This window comes from Gadus macrocephalus, chromosome 5 (assembly GCF_031168955.1).
Source record: "Gadus macrocephalus chromosome 5, ASM3116895v1".
Taxonomy (NCBI): domain Eukaryota; kingdom Metazoa; phylum Chordata; class Actinopteri; order Gadiformes; family Gadidae; genus Gadus; species Gadus macrocephalus.
In genome coordinates, this window is record NC_082386.1 from 49,439 (window position 1) to 66,680 (window position 17,242).

The 17,242-nt window shown below is 41.3% G+C and overlaps 1 protein-coding gene across 1 annotated transcript; it reads left to right on the plus strand.

Moving 5' to 3' along the window:
- Positions 1 to 254: 254 nt before the first annotated feature.
- Positions 255 to 8,539, plus strand: LOC132457658 (uncharacterized). Its single transcript, XM_060051936.1, has 11 exons — positions 255 to 706; positions 977 to 1,048; positions 3,713 to 4,138; positions 4,546 to 4,609; positions 4,810 to 4,953; positions 5,666 to 5,816; positions 6,606 to 6,695; positions 6,808 to 7,097; positions 7,650 to 7,870; positions 7,980 to 8,180; positions 8,507 to 8,539. Exons 1-11 carry the CDS (start codon positions 455 to 457, stop codon positions 8,537 to 8,539), a joined length of 1,944 nt encoding a protein of 647 aa, XP_059907919.1. The 5' UTR covers positions 255 to 454.
- Positions 8,540 to 17,242: the final 8,703 nt, after the last annotated feature.

Sequence of the window (17,242 nt, forward strand, 5' to 3'; positions counted from 1 at the left end):
CCTAGCTCCAGACGGGGGCCCCGGGCTTCCTCCGGGCCGGGTCACATCTCCTCTATTTCCGTTATTCATTGAGGATTTTTGAACCATTCTTAGTCTGGCCCCTCGCCTGAGACCACTCTGCCATGAGAGACCCTACCAGGAGCACAAGGCTCCAGACAACACAGCCCTCAGGTTCACAGGGACACGCAAACCTCTCCACCACGATAAGGTGACGGTTCCAGGAGAGGTTAAATCTAAATGTTAAATCTAAATCTAAATGTTAAATTTATATCTAAATGTTAAATCTAAATCTAAATGTTAAATCTAAATCTAAATGTTATATATAAATCTAGATGTTAAATGTAAATGTTAAATCTATATCTAAATGTTAAATCTAAATGTTAAATCTAAATCTAAATGTTAAATCTAAATCTAAATGTTAAATCTAAATCTAAATGTTAAATCTAAATGTTAAATGTTAAATCTAAATGTTAACTCTAAATGTGTTGCCAAGTGTAAAGCTAAATATTTAGAAAATATTCAAATCCCCAATGAAACCACGCCCGCTTCAAATCACGCGGCAAAGATCGAGCGGCAAAGTCAAAGACAAAGTCAAGCAGGCATGGCCGGATCTCTGGGAGTCCTGGACATCGAACGGGTGGTTATTGCAGCTGTACGGGCTGCACTCCAGGGTGTAGCTCCCCCGGTCCAGTCCACATCAGCAACTGTAAGTTAAGTTGTTTTAATTTGAGTTCTTTATGCAGACGAGGGGGTTAGCCACTGTTAGCTAACCCAGCCAGTTAGCTGTGTGATATATGCTAGCTGAAGTTTTGTTATCCACTCCACTGTAAGGACTCTCTGTAGCCTAGTTGACTTAGTGATTACCAGTGACAAAACCGACCACTTACTCTATGAAGCCTGTGCTGTGGTTAACATGTGTAATATTAACGTACTTTGCCGCTATATCTCACATCTAAAATGCGGGCTCTTGTTTCAGGTTTCAACACCAGCGGTGCCCAGTGCCTCAGGCACTTCCAACTTTGCCACCACCGTCACATCACTGAGATCAGTAAGTTGTGATATAATAGCTGGATAACGTTTATGTTACCCTGAGAAGAATACAACTATTGATGTAAAATAACTGGTTAATATTGAAGTTCGACACTGGTAATTTGAGGATTAGGGCTACAACTAACAATTCGTTTCATAATCGATTAATCTGATGGTTATATTCTCGATTAATCAATTAGTTGTTTGGTCCATAAAATGATAAAATGTTGATCGCTATTTCCCAAAGTTAAAGATGACATACTCGTTGTCTTGTTCTGTCCACAACCTGAGGATATTTAGTTTACTGTCAAACGGGACTAAAGAAACCAATACATATTATAAATAAAGGTTGTTGGTGTTATTATTATTTGAGATACTGGAATAAGATAATTTTTACTCAAACCGATTATAAATTATCAAAATAGTTGGCAATTAGTTTAATTGTTGTCAACTAATCAATTAATAAAGTGTTAATGTGAAATGTACTAACTTGATTGGCATATAATGATTTCATCCTGTGCATGGCAAAATTACATTAAATGTCAGCATGGAGACCTGTATGCAGTTCTTTACAACTTTACTGTTAAACTTGGTCATTATCAGCTCTATTAAAGGTCCCATGACATGCTATTTTATGTATTCTTTAATATAGGTATTAGTGGGCAACTAACACAGTATTCAAAGACGTTCCCTAAATTCAGCCGTGGTGCAGAGTTACAGCCACTCCGAGCCAGTCGCACATTGAGCTTCCCCCAAATGCGCTGTTTCGGTGGGCGTGTCAAGGAGGAGGGTGGGGGTGTGGCCCTGAGCAGCTTGCAGCCACCATGCGCTCTGTTTACAGTGGATGTATCACAATGGCGAGGCGCACACAGCCTTTAGCCGTGTTCTGTAAATATTCTAGAACACACGGGAGTCCTGGAGCTCTATATCTAAATATTATCATATAGCCTACACAGATATCTATATCATATAATATATATTATCACGGCCAAAAGCTGTGTGAGCCGATATTATGAATCTCAAACGACCGCGTTGGGTTCTCCGACGTTCCTGGTTCTTCAACGTCCACATCAATGTGAATACACACACTGTAACGCAAGTGTTTCTTGTCGGTTCTTTGACGTGTCTTGTATTTCCACAACGAGACTGTCGTGGGGGTTATCTGAGCCATGGTTGAGAAGGAATTGGGGGAAAGGAACTTTGGTTTGACTCGCTGAAGTACATGAACTGCGACATGCCGCCGGTTGCCGCGAGGCACCATCGCCCGGCAGCGGGCAGCCGGCAGCAGGCAGCGCGCGGTTCAGTCGACTTCAGGTTGATGTGAAAGTGGAAGAACCAGAGACGTCGCAGAACCTGACAAAGTCGTTTGTGATTCATAATATCGTCTGGAGGCGCACACAATATGTTATATGATATAGATATCTATGTATATGATATTATTTAGATATAGAGCTCCAGGACTGTAACGCAAGTGTTGTACACTTCCTTGTTATTTGGATAACCGTTCTGCTGTTGGTGTGATGGCGCATAACACGTCGGACTCTCGTATCTGGTATTTCTACAACGAGACTCGTATTGGGGGTTATCTCAGCCAAGGTTGAGAATGAATTGGGGGGAAGGAACTTTGGCTTTGACTCCCTCAAGAACATGAACCACGACATGGAGGAGAAAGGGATTGTTGGCGGCGAATGTCTCCCGCTTGAGCCCCGCTGAGGGACCACCGCCGGAGGCGGAGGTGCATAAGCGCTGCCCGGCAAAGATCCCTTTCTCCTCCTTGTCGTGGTTCATGTTCTTGAGGGAGTCAAAGCCAAAGTTCCTTCCCCCCAATTCATTCTCAACCTTGGCTGAGATAACCCCCAATACGAGTCTCGTTGTAGAAATACCAGAGACGAGAGTCCGACGTGTTATGCGCCATCACACCAACAGCAGAACGGTTATCCAAATAACAAGGAAGTGTACAACACTTGCGTTACAGTCCTGGAGCTCTATATCTAAATAATATCATATAATACATAGATATCTATATCATATAACATTGTGTGCGCCTCCAGACGATATTATGAATCACAAACGACTTTGTCGGGTTCTGCGACGTCTCTGGTTCTTCCACTTTCACATCAACCTGAAGTCGACTGAACCGCGCGCTGCCTGCGGCCGGCTGCCCGCTGCCGGGCGATGGTGCCTCGCGGCAACCGGCGGCATGTCGCAGTTCATGTACTTCAGCGAGTCAAACCAAAGTTCCTTTCCCCCAATTCCTTCTCAACCATGGCTTAGATAACCCCCACGACAGTCTCGTTGTGAAAATACAAGACACGTCAAAGAACCGACAAGAAACACTTGCGTTACAGTGTGTGTATTCACACACACACATGTGGCGCTCGCACGGTCGAGTCTCATTGGCGGGCCAACGTCTCTGGGCGGGCCAGGCAGAGTAAGGGGAGGAGCTGAGATTCCTGATGACGTCATGAGCACAGACATTCCAAATCAGCGCGCTTGAGCCTCCGTTTTTTCAAAGGCGAGCAGAACAGCTAGTGCTAGTTTTACACCAAACGCAAGTTTTAGCCACTGGGGGACCATAGGCAGGCTAGGGGAACTCATATTTATGTTAGAAAACCTCCCAAAGTGAGATTTTCATGTCATGGGACCTTTAAGAAAAGTCTCTTGATCTGCTTGTTTTCAATAGGCTCCTCTGCCATCCATCCCTCTACGTAATCGGGCTCAATCGGGATACTTGAGACGAAGGAATGTCAAAACATACACGAAGGATGTTGTATGTTTAACTTTTTCACCGGGGGTATCGGTCTTCATTATACCCAGAGGAGAAACTCGGACCAGGTTAGCTATGGCTGGCCTTGTTGGAAAAAAATATTTTTCCACAGAATGGTCTGAAGACCAAGTGAGAGCTGAAATAACAGCTATCTTCAGTGGAGCATTTGGCTTATCAGAGCACCAGTCACTTCCATTTCAGTTTTTGAGCACCATCAAGGGGTGTAAAAAACTGATGATACCGAAGGTCACCTCCAATTTCCCCTGGGGTGGTAAAGAAGTTGCCTCCGTCTGTTCCAGCACATGCCTGTATATTATGGCAGAAATGGAAGTTCCTGCACAGGTGAGCATGTTATTGAATACATTAGTGTGGTAACTCGGCGGACAAAAGGCTCAGTCTAAATCGGGTGCTGCCCATTTATTGAACTCAGAAAAAGCTTTCAGCCCACACTAGTCCACAGTTTTTTGGCCCCTATATTTCCACAGACCTTGGGCCTTGATCTGTTACTGCACATGGGACGGAACACCCATAAACTGGTGCTCCAGTGATCAGCACACCTGTACTCAATAACTGAATCATCCCCCACATCCTATTCCAACACATACCTCTATCTCCATTTACTAGCTAGATGTTGTTTACTCCCCACACCAAGAAAATATGTAATTTTTCAATCAGATAAAATTATGTCTGATTGAATTACTGTTCAAGTTGCCTGTTTTTACATAGGAGTACCTTTTTCTTTTGTGCAGAACTGTAGTGTGGAGCTGTCTGATGACAGTGATTTTGAAAGCCTGGTTGTACAACGAAGGAGAGGTGAGTAAAAAAATAAATTAATTAACACCCCTCATTTGTATAGAAAATCCCAGTAAACAACTCTCGAACCTCTCGAGGTTAATTGCTGATCTGACTTGATTTTTGTGATGAATTGGTGACTTATTGCATTATTGAACTTATTGAAAGAAGTATTGTTTAGGTTATTATTAAGAGTTACTGAGTAGATTCTCTTTATGTAGTGACTCGGAGAGATGCACCGTCCAGAGCCCAGAGCGAACACTGTGAGAGGCAAGAGAGGGTGGAAGCCAGTGCTCCTCCATCTGATGATGGGATGGACCTACAGGGACAGCGAGGGCCAAATGAAGCTATGAATCACTTTGCAGGTTAATTTCTGATCTGACTTGATTTTTGTGATGAATTGGTGACTTATTGCATTATTGAACTTATTGAAACAAAACCGTTATTATTTGTGTGGAGTGAAAATAGTAGGGTTGGGAATAATAATCTATTCTTCGATGCATCGCGATTCTCTCTAGAATGATTCTGTCTCAATGCAGATAAATTAATAATCGGAATTACCTTTTTTTTATTGGCCAATCTGATTTGTTTTGACACGATTGCGATTCAGCCTACACATAGCATGCACGCATACTCACAGCCAGACACAAGAACTCCTTCTAATTCAAGAGCAGCTTTTTCTTTGACATAGAAAATAAAACTGAACCCTATTTTTTACAAACTTCCATATTGTGTTGTAATGCAAGCTGCATTGATTATTGCATTGTTCATAGAAAGTCATATTTGTGACAAAAGCTTTTTCTCTAATAAAATATTAGATAAGTGAATTCATCTGTTGATGTCTTTGATGGTCATCACAAAAGTAGGAAGTGGTAGCAAACTCAGATGTGTTTATATATTTTTGAAAATCACGCATGGAAATGTACATACATTTGTTTACCTCATAATCGGAATCAAATCGTGAGGTGCCAAGAGATTCCCACCCCTAAAAAACAGTGTAGCATAATTTGCATCAATGGATTGAAAGTATTGTTTAGGTTATTATTAAGAGTTACTGAGTAGATTCTCTTTATGTAGTGACTCAGAGACATGCACCGTCCAGAGCCCAGAGCGAACACTGTGAGAGGCAAGAGAGGGTGGAAGCCAGTGCTCCTCCATCCGATGATGGGATGGACCTACAGGGACAGCGAGGGCCAAATGAAGCTATGAATCACTTTGCAGATTTCATGTACAGTTATATGTATTAACTTAAGGTTTTCTCATGTAATATTTGTTACATTTTATGTTGGTCCATTTTGTTAGGGAATGAATCTTTTATCCTTGTGTTGAGGGGAAAAACGGTCTGTCTAGTTACTGGACCAGATGAAATGAGACGGAGAGGTAATAAAGTCTGTCGGCACGAGGACCTTGGATTTATTAAGTAAAGTGGCAACGGTTATACAGAGTCATAAAGCGTGAGAGATCGAATATGTCTAAGTCCCTAATCAGCGCTGATGGTTCGTCCAGAGCTTCGCCTCCGTGGAAGGTCTGCTTCAGAAGAAGATCAAGAGTCCCAGTGTGATACAGTCTTATGCTGTATCCTCCTCTCGATGAGGTGTGTGCGTTTGAGGTGTGTGTGGTTCTGTGTGTTTTTGCTTGACCTTGGCTCTCAGGCCCTAGTATATCCATGTGTATCTCTTGTGTTCCTCCTAACGGGGGAGAGCTCCTTTGTGTCACCTGTGTCCTCGAAGTATCTCTTGTGTGTTAATTTAATGTGGCTCTCCCGTTCTTGAGGATGACTGGTGCATTGTCTGAGTGTCCACCATCTGCCTGGCTGAGAAATGGGGCCTTCGGCTCCGGCCTTGACCTGACTATATTATCATGTTTGTGTTCGTTGGGTTGGAGCAAGAGTTGACTATATTGTAATGTGTCTGCCATGTGATGTGCTCATCAGGCTAGGGTAGGAGTTAGCTATATTTATAATGTACATGTGATGTACTCAGCAGGTTATTTTTCCCAACAGTGTCTTAATTAACAGTCCTATTGATATTAAAGAAGATGAAGCCATTGAGGAGGCCATCAGACGCAGTCTTTTAGAAGAGTCTGTGCAGGCCTTACAGGATTCAAGGTATACTTGCTTTGCTCATTTTTAACTTTCAGTGTTGCACCAGTCAAAATTAGAGTGGTCAGTGTGGCTTTCATGTGTGCTGGTAATAATCATTATCCTTTATGTTCTGAAGGTTTGCAGAAAGTTTGAGCATAGAAGAAATGACAGGAATTGTGAAAGCTCACAGTGAGAGGGTTGTCACAGAAGCATACAGACCAATCTACATCAGCCGGGGGAACGTGTGGACAACTGCCCTCCGACAGTTTAGTAGACGGAAATTCACTGAGTGCACCGATCTGCTGTATGTCACCTTTGCCAGTGACGAAGGCACCAACGAAGATGGAGAAGACCTCAGAGGGCCACGGCGAGAATTCTTCTGTCTGCTTGTGAAAGCCATCTTCAAAGAGAGTGGAGCATTTGAAGGTAATCTTTTTATTTTTTTGCATAATTGTTATGTACTTTACATCAAATGTACTTCTGTGCTGTGGTGGTACAATTATTTTACTTGCATACTGGGTAAGCTGCCCTCTTAAAGTTTGGGTAACATACATAATTGGCGCTTTATTAGCCAATTAAAGGATACTGGCTTTCTTTGTCGACATTTCTGTCTTTCAGAGGCTATAGTGGTCATGCTAGCTTGTTGGAAGGGGGCTAAATAGCAAAAACAAATAATAAGTTAGGCTAAATTTATGCCCTTGACTTCTCACCTCAAGATAATAGATATCTGAATGAAAATGGGTACTCAAAAACTTAAAACCCAACACATCTTCAATAAACCTTGTAACATGTAACTTTATGCCAATCCCTTGCAGTTTATGCATGCAGTATAAATGTGTTTTTGCCTATTCTAAAATTCTATTCCATATACAGTTTTTCTGTTATAGGTTAATGGTATTCAGATTATTGTATGATATCTTGAGTGATTCTAGTTGTCTTTACTGAATAAACAAATTGCTTTTTGTCCTTTTGTCCTAGAGTCTCTAAATGGCTTCACTCCAAGAATGAACATTTCTCATGTGCAGAATGTGTACCGCACTATTGGACAGATGATGTCTACCATCATCGTCCAGGGTGGTGAACCTCCAGCCCTCCTTTCTCCTCTGGTAGTGGACTACCTTCTGACAGGACACATCTTTCAGTTGAAGGTCACTCCAGATGATGTAGCTGACATGGAACTGAGAGAAGCCCTGAAGAAGGTATGATATGAGTGTGATCAAATGTTTTCGCTTCAATCCCAGTTTCTGAGGCATTTATTTAAATTCTGAATGCATCTATCATATCCTTATTTTTCGATTGCACCTTAAGGTTGATCAAGCATTAACCACAGAGGAGCTGGAGCAAGCAGTGGAATGCTGTGACTCATGGAGATACCAACTCGAAGGTCTTCCGAACCCAGTCAGCATGGACAACAAAGATGCATTTGTGCAGAATGCAATACTTTTCCATGTCGTCATTCAACGACAGAGCTGCTATGATCAGTTAGTTGAGGGTTTGAAGTACTACGAGGTAAGTTTAGACTTAAATGTAACTAATTGCATTCTAGTGTACAACAGATGGTGAATTGCTTGTGCATGATTTTTATAGCACACTGGAACACTGTTCAGTCCCATTCAAAATAAACAATGTGAATTATCTACAGATCGCACGAGTGTTCAGACACCGACTACATTACTTGCCCACCACCCCAATCGCTTTGCCTTTTTTATATATATATATATATATATATATATATATATATATATATATATATATAATTAAAAAACAAGCTTACTGTAAAACACTAAGTATGCTATAACTATGTTATCAATATGTATTTGGATGATGGATCACAGGTTCTGCCACTCCTGAAAGAAAGGCATTTGTGATAAGTGTTTGCTCTGCCTTATTTCTACATTCTCCTACCAATGTTGAGGATACCCAGGTAAAAAAGTAGTACACTTTAGTGTATTAGTAATATAATTAAAGTACATGAAGTCTAAAATAAGTATGCTTCTCTGTTTTTGTGCTTTATTTGAAGTGTATTTAATATGTACTTTAAAAAGTATACTTCAAAATAGATGTAATTAAGTTCAACTTCAGAGTCCAAAAAGTAAGTATACTACTTTTGTAATAATCAAAGTGTTTTTTAATTGTACTTCTTGAAAGTGTACTTTGTTGTTAGTGTATTTTAAATGTTATAGAAGTTTATTTTTTTTAAGTGTATTAAATTCAACATACTTAGAGTAGTAATTCAGTGTACTTATGGGTTGTATCATTTTTGGAAGTCAATTGTTAGTATACTTTTTTAAAGTGTACTATGATCTCACTTTATTAGAAGTGTTACTTCTGTACACTTTATACAGTACACTCTAAAATAAGTGTATTTTGAGTGGCATATCAGAGTACTTTCATAAAATATGTTAAAATAGAAAAGTTTATAGTGGTAATTTAGTGTACTTTTAGGAAGTACACTTATGCCGCTTTTCCACTGCATGGTACCAGCTCGACACGACTCGACACGACTTGACTCAGCTCGCATTTTTTGCGTTTCCACCGCGGTACCATGGTATCTGGTACCTGAAGTGGCTGCTTTTTCTAGTACCTACTCGCTCTAGGTTCCAAGCGAGCTGAGCCGATGCTAAAAGGTGACGTCGGCAGACGGCCGGCGACTGATTGGCCAGAGAGTGTGACGAAGTCACGAGAGCGACATGGCAACCATGCTGGTAACATCCATAGCAGCGCCGCAGCCAACATGTTCCACTTCTCCAACTTCTTCAACATGCCAGCTAATAATAGTAATGTGATCGATGTCCTCCATTGTTGTTATGTGGGTTCTGTCCATGTGTGGGTTGCGTATGTGTTGTTTGCGTCGCGTACACAAATACGTCACGGCCCTTTCGCGCAGCCGACCCCGCCCACGTCCAGGAGGTACTTTTTGCGGTGGAAAAGCACCCGTGCTGCTACCGTGTCGAGTCGTGTCGTGTCGAGTCGTGTCGAGTCGAGCTACATGTGCGGTGGAAAAGCGGCATTATTTGTAACACAGAGTTAGTATAATTTTTGAAAGTGTACACTGATTTCACTTGATCAATAGTGTGATTTTAGTACACTGTAAACAAAGTGCACTAAAATATAAGTGTATTTTTGTACTTTTATTAGCATTCCAAAGTACTTTCAGAAAATATGCTGAAATGCAAATGCTCTTATTGGAAATGTATTAATTTACTGTAGCCTACTAATGGAACGTGTATTTACATTAGGCTGATTTCTGAAAGGGTAATATGATAAAATGCTGCAGTGTGGACTAAGTAAGTATATTTTATTCAAATAATATTTTTTCATTAGGCTCCACGTCTTGTTGAGGTAGTACATACAAGTCTACATTGTTACCATCATGTATTAATGCACAAACACTTGATTGACAGAAGGGTCACTTTATGTAACAGGTAAAGAACAGTAATTATTTGTACAGACATTGTATTTACATGTCAATTAAATAGGTATCAGAATTTCAGGACTTATTGGCAGTACTCAGCTTACAGCAATTTCCTTGATGCCCAGCCACATTAGTCCCGTTCAATGTTGTTTGGTAGAGGAATAACATATACCTTCTCCCTGGATTCAACCATGACACATTTGCGTGCCAATGACTCTGGATGGATGGCATACACTATATTGCACTCAGACACTTCATACACAAAGCTTGATGCAATATTAAGTGTTGTGTCTCTGCACATCTTCCTTCCAGACTTAACAAGCTCCTTGACCAAAACACAGTGTGTTGCACCAGAAACGACCAAACTCACAATTGTGACTAATGTCCCATTCTGCAACTCTACAACAGAGTTGATTCTTTTCTGAAGGCGGCTGTTTGTGTCAGAGTGATACAGTATTCCATTCACAATGAAACGGTTGTAGTAGGAGGCTTGTTTCACTCTAACACCTAGTAGGTAATCTATTGCAAGCATGTGTAAAACCGAAACATCTGTCTGTACTGATTTTCCGAAAACTCTTACATGGGCACTGATTTGAACTGATTTGTCAGTAGAACACTTTCTGCCCTGTAGTTCAGAGAAAAGATCTTTGACATCCTCATTCGCATTTTGCATCACTGTTGCACCTTTCTTTGTGAGACTCTTCTCCCTAAGGTACCTTTTCATTATTTGGACAGGGACATGAGTTGTGCCATTGAAATATGTCAACAGGGTGCCGTTAAAAGATTCAAAGGAAAATGTGGATGTGGCCCACAGTGGTCCCCAGTTCCTCACACTCGCAGCCAAGTGTGTCATAAGGTGCACATTAAATGACACATTAGCTGTGCCATATAACCCCTGAAACTCCCTGACAAATTTTTTCAATGCCTGCTCGGCTATCACCACCTCGGCGTCTCTGATCCTTTCTTGCAGGAGATGATAGACTGCAAAAACCAAAAGGAAAAGATGATTCCAGTATTTTCTGGGGAGGATGCCATTTAAAACGGGCAAAGCATAAAACAAAAGAAACGACCTCCACTCAGACGCCTTCCAGAACTTTCTCTCTCGCATAGATCGTGGTACTCTTGTGATCTCGGTTGGTGGTGAAATTTTTTTAAGCACTTCGTCGATCTGCTCAGTTTTGGTGCCTATGTACCAACCATGCTGATGGTTTGTGGAATCTAACCACAGAGAAGTCAGCTGTCTTGTAACTCCAAGGCATACACTATGCTGATATTCTGGAACAAAGCCTCACACCATTTGAAATTTGTCTAATTTCATTAGTTGACTTGGGCCTTTCACTCCCATGATAGGCTGCTGTGGTGTTGCATTCATAGCATTGTCAAAATGCTCAACTTCTGTACGCAGACGGGGTTCAGGACTTACATACGGATATGAGCCTCCACCTCTATGGTAACGGAAGTCACATCCATAAATACCATTGAACTGCTTTTTATTTTGCAGAAGTGGCCTTGCAACTGAATCTGCACTACAAACAAGTGCATGCACCTTTGAAGTGCAACCTTCTCCCCAGGTGATCCCATGACTTTCAAGTTCCTGCAGCTGTTTTACAAATGGAACTAAGAGAGTCTGAATATTAGGCTTGCTCTCTCCAAACCAAAGACAAGGAACACATATGTTGTTCTTCCTGTCTGTAGGGTGTAGTTCTATGATTTGGCACTGAATAGGCCATATTTGGCATCTAGAGCTTTTAAAAACAGGGATCCCATCAGTGTTCCAGATCAGACTGATATCATCATCACCTATTTCTCCACTGTCTTTTAGCCTCCTATACTCCCCTCCACATTGCACATCACAAATTAAACCTGGAGTTGATGTATGTGTTTGGATTTTGATGTTGGGATTTTCCAGAATCTCTTTAATTTGCAAAGATAAACTGATCACCAAAAAATATGAACCCTTTTCTAGACTAGCATCCACATCAAATTCTGCCTCACACAGAACACACTGTGTCAAACCACAATCTTTTGTTCCAATATAATTAGAACACTGATGGCAGTAGAAATGGGGCACATATTCGCCATATTGGCCATAGGATTTATGGAAGAGATAAGAGGTTGCTGGTATCAGTGCAGGGAAAAGTTCATGGAAAATCCATAAAAGATGGTCCAGAGCAATCCCGGTCAGGTTATGCCTCAGGACATAGGCCATTAGAAGGAGCAAACTTTGACCTTTGGTAATTGGTGCTCCAGGGTACAAAAGGTCATCTCCACAATTTCCATCCTACAAAATGACACAATTGAGATTAATAAAACATTCATTGCAATGGACAAAACATTCTCAACAGTACATATTCAAGTTTGTCATATCTTGTCCAGTTTCTTATCATTTAAAAATACCCTATATGAATGACACAGTACACATTAACTTTGCTCTACTACCTGAGCAAAATCTAAGACATGATTCAATATTATAATATTTGTAATATGTTATTTGCTAAATATGATAAAACAAGAAATGTCCTTGTATGCATTAGTTTGGGAACCCTTTGAATCAAGCACCATTTTTTTGATCTTTCCTGGGTTGAGTATTAGGCCCTTTCCCATTCCTTTGCTCTAAAGAAAATCTCAGCCCTAGCCCTCGCTGTTGCGCGTGCACGCACCGTGGAGCAATGTCCCAATACCACTTTAAGGTAGCTTTAAGGGGTAAGAGGGAGGGCTAACATCCCCTCAAAATTGAGATTTTCGATGGGCACCCTCAAAGCGATTCAGTTCTGACTTGCTCCCACAATACCTTGCGAGAAAACGGAAAATCAAGAAATATCCCAGACAAGATGGAGGACGAAAAGATGCGACAGGATTGGAAAAACACAAATGTAAGTATTTTCTCTGTAATTAACTAGTAATTATTTTATTAATTATACTCTGCAGCCCGGCCGTGGGCTTCGAAGCCCGGCCAAGGACTCTCGGAAGATCGCGAAAGTCTGTGGCCGATTTTCGCGGAAGATCGCGGAAGTCCCCGGCCGACTTTCGCAGGCCGCCCGACCCCGGTTCTCGGCCGGGATGCATGCCCCATCACGGGCTCTGCATCCCGGCCGTCGACCGGGCTGCAGACCGGGCTGCAGACCGGGCTGGATATCATGTCGTATGATATCCAGATCTTCCATGTTCTAGTGACTCCAGGTTAAAAATAAGCTTTACTATACTAATATATTATATTATATTAGATTAGATTAGATTAGATTAGATTAGATTAGGCTTTATTGATCCTTTTGGGATGACTCCCTCAAGGAAATTGATTGTCCAGTAGTTTACAGAAAGAAACACAACACAATATTAAATTAAATTATATACAATATAAGATAAACAATACACTCTAATATAACTATAAAAAGTAAAATAAAAAGTAAACAGTAAACAATAATTATAATATAAGATAAGATAAACAATAAACTCTTAACTAAATAACTATAAAAAGTAAACAAAAAACAGTAAACAATAAACTCTTATCTAATATAGAAAGTAATTTTAGTAATATTATTAGTTATTAATTATTAATATTATATAAGTAATATTATATATACTAATATATATATTATATTAGTAATATTCTATAAGTATTATTATACTATTATATTATATTAGTAATATTACATGGTTAATCAATGTATTTTTTGGCAGTACTATATTGTGTACATAGCTATTATATATTGTACATAACATATGGCCATATCACCCAGTTCTGGCATATAATTCCTAATTCCTTCTTATTCGTTTTCTTTCAGGACATCGTTGAGTCCACTGCCACCAGCCCCCCCCACCTCTCCCTCATGCTCCTCCACCCCAGGCACCTCTTCCACCACCCCAGACACCCCTTCCAAGAGGAGAGTGCCAGGGGGCAGGCGAGGCATGAGGAGAGCGAGGCAAAGTTGGCGGAATGGTGGAGAAGATGTGATTCTCCACCATTCTCTCAAAAGCTGAGAGAGAGTGTGTGTGTGTGTGTGTGTATTTTTAGGTTTGCGTGTGTGTATTTTTAGATGTGTGGTTCAGTGTTTCTTATTTAAATAAAGTGTTTCTTCTAAAGTGTTCTTGTTCATAACCGATTATTATCTAAGGGTGCACTCACACTAGGCCATCTGTCCGTGGCCATGGCCGTTTTAGCACCTAACCGTGCTCAAATCTGCCAGTGTGAGTGTGGCCAGTCTGGCTAATACCACCTTTAACAGTATTATTATTTTTTTAACACTTTATTTAAACATGCCAATTACAAAATATAAATACCATTTCAGGTTAAACATCTTTACAATGGGTCTTGCTCGTTGCCCGAGACAATGGCAGCCAGTCTGTCTCTTGTAACATTACCAGGGGTCTGGTTATCTGCTAGGGGGCACGGGGAGGCCATGATGACGTCACAGGGTAGGGTTGTCCCATTTGGTAGGGGATCGGTTAGGGTAGCAATGAGGGGTAGCAATGAGCATGAGCAATGAGGGTTAGGGTTGAGATGTAGGGTTGAGACAGTGAGCAAAGAAACGGGATTGGGCCTTAGTCTCTGTGCTCTGATGGGTTTCGATAAGTTGTCATCACTGAAACATTGAACTTCAATTTACAGATATTTTAGGGATTCCTTGTGTGTATAGTTAGTTTTGGGGCGTCCAACACAGTATTTCAATGTTTTTTGGGTTCAAACAACAGACCATGTAGTAAAATGCTACGTCTAGTTATCACTATGATCAAGATTTGCTAGAATCTTGTGCCTTGATGCCCTCTTTGGGCATGGTTTTATGTCACCCAGAGATCTCAATTCAGCTTTCTTGTAGCCTATCTAACCAATACCCAGCTTGTCATGGAGGCATGGCCTCCATGACACGTGATATAACTCTGATTGGCTAGTGTTGAGCGCCCGCCTCCTATTGCAGCCATCTTGTGGTCAGGTAAAAATAGTGCAATATATATATGTTTGGTCGTGTTCCCTTGTGGCTATGTGAGGATATTGCTGCCAATTGCTATATGTACTGTTATTTTCGTAACATCTTACCTGTGACGGATTTGGGTTGGGTCTCTCAGCCGATGGTCCTTGAATGGTCTGGTGCTGATCTACATCAACCACATCATCCTCAGCAGCTGATCCATTCTGAAGTTGGTACAAAGTGTGTGGGAAGTTAGTCACTGAATCTAGTGTTATTTTGATATTGAGTGTGATCTTAAAGGTACAGTATGTCGTTTTTTAAGTAATTTATTACCTCAAATCAACATCGTCATTCATAAATAAGTCCCTATTGGTGTAAAATGATCTATGTCAACAATCTCACTTATCCTCCTGAGCGAAGAATCACTTCTCTGAATGTACCTTGGACGGGTAAGCTCTGGAGGCTTCCGGTCTATGAACTGCCGAGAGGGACAAAAAGCACCGCGTGGTACAGGTGAGGTGAAACGCGTTTTCACTCCGAGCCAGCGGGACTGTGGAGCTTAGCGAGACGCGCTTGTCACTTCTAGGGTGACCCTCTATGAGTTGTTGAAAAGGAGGACACCTCAGCCCGGGGGGGGGGGGGATGCGCGCCTCGGACCTACGGCCGACGGAAGGGGGGGGAGTGGGGAGGTGCGCGCCGATCTGGGTTCTCATAAACCCGTTTGCGTTGGTAAGAGACGACCAGAGTCTACAGCGTCCATTCGCTCCAGTAATAACCCGGTCACGGTGATAGATTACGCTAACTCTAACCATAACCCTAACCATAACTACCAATGCGAACGGTGTAGACTCTGCTCGTCTCTAACCACCGCGAACTGGTTTATGAGAACCCAGATCGTTTCACACAGACGCGGGAGGGTAGCCTACCTTTTACGTCAGTATCAGACGTCTAGGGGTGTGACAAATCGTCTGTATATTAAGAGTTGGGATGAGAACGGGTTGTTGTAATACACCACGGACCTGTGATCGGCGGGGGTGTCTCAAAAAGGAGGACAAATACGCGTCCGGACTCTGTCCTGCGCCGGACGCCGGACAGAGCTTTGAAAAACCGCACTGCACTTTAGTTTGTTTGAAATAACGTAAATCATCATCCGAAACAAAACTTGATGAAGTGGTGTTTGAAGACATGTTGTCATAGCTTCTTGAATCTTGACTAATACCGCATGCCGTAGTTTGAAAATGCGAGGTGCTAGAGAGTATAAATTCGTTTGAATGCAAAATCTAATTTGACCACTAGATGGGAGTAAAAATTACACACTGTACCTTTAAAGCACTAGAAGTAAAGCAACCTGTAATGCAAATGCTGGCCTGTGAGTAATTGTTATCTTACCTGTGATGGATTTGGGTTGGGTCTCTCAGCCCATGGTCCTTGCATGGTCTGGTGCCAGTCCATATCAACCACATCGTCCTCAGCAGCTGATCCATTCTTAAGTTGGTACAAAGTGTGTGGGAAGTTAGTCACTGAATCTAGTGTTATTTTGATATTGAGTGTGATCTTAAAGCACTAGAAGTAAAGCAACTTGCTCCAACTGTTACACTGAAATTTGAACAATGTGTGTAGCTAGTTTGTTACGTTGTAGGAGTCAGTTCCTCTAAATATGAAATACCAATAAACTAACATAGTGAACAAATGTGTATTACCTGTGTCCTGACCTGCATGTTTTTCAATTCTGCACACTATTGTCACTAACCTATAGGTTACTACTACTAGATATGTTGTTGTACTACACTCTACCCTATATTGGATTACACACACACATACATACATTTTGCATTGTCAGTGTCCTGACCTTACTGTCAGCACGTTTTCCTGCTGTTGGCTGCAGTGGTGCATCATGGTGAGCTGGAGGCTGTAAGCAAAACAATAATAATAGGCCTAATAATAATAATAATCAGAAGAAGAATAGTAATAATAACAAAAACATCAATAATTAAAAAAATGATACCACTTTTAATTACCTTACTGTGTCTGTATGCTGTTGTCCTTGGTATTTTCTTGTGATCAACCAATAAGTAGGACTTGTACTTTGATTGTACAGGTGGCATATTTGAAAAATTAGCGCCACATCAGCCAATGTGCTACCAGTCCCCAAAGATGTGCCACATTTTCGAAATTCAAGACTATGCAGTAGATGGACCCAGGAATTGGACCTACCCACTAGTCGGTTCCCACATCCAATCAGTGTGCGGCAG

Excerpts from the sequence above, each read along its gene's own strand:
- LOC132457658 (XM_060051936.1), top strand. The coding sequence starts at position 455 with ATGTTAAATCTAAATGTTAACTCTAAATGTGTTGCCAAGTGTAAAGCT. Across the intron at positions 4,139-4,545 it reads AAATGGAAGTTCCTGCACAG|AACTGTAGTGTGGAGCTGTC; the intron begins GTGAGCATGTTA and ends TCTTTTGTGCAG. Across the intron at positions 7,871-7,979 it reads TGAGAGAAGCCCTGAAGAAG|GTTGATCAAGCATTAACCAC; the intron begins GTATGATATGAG and ends TTGCACCTTAAG.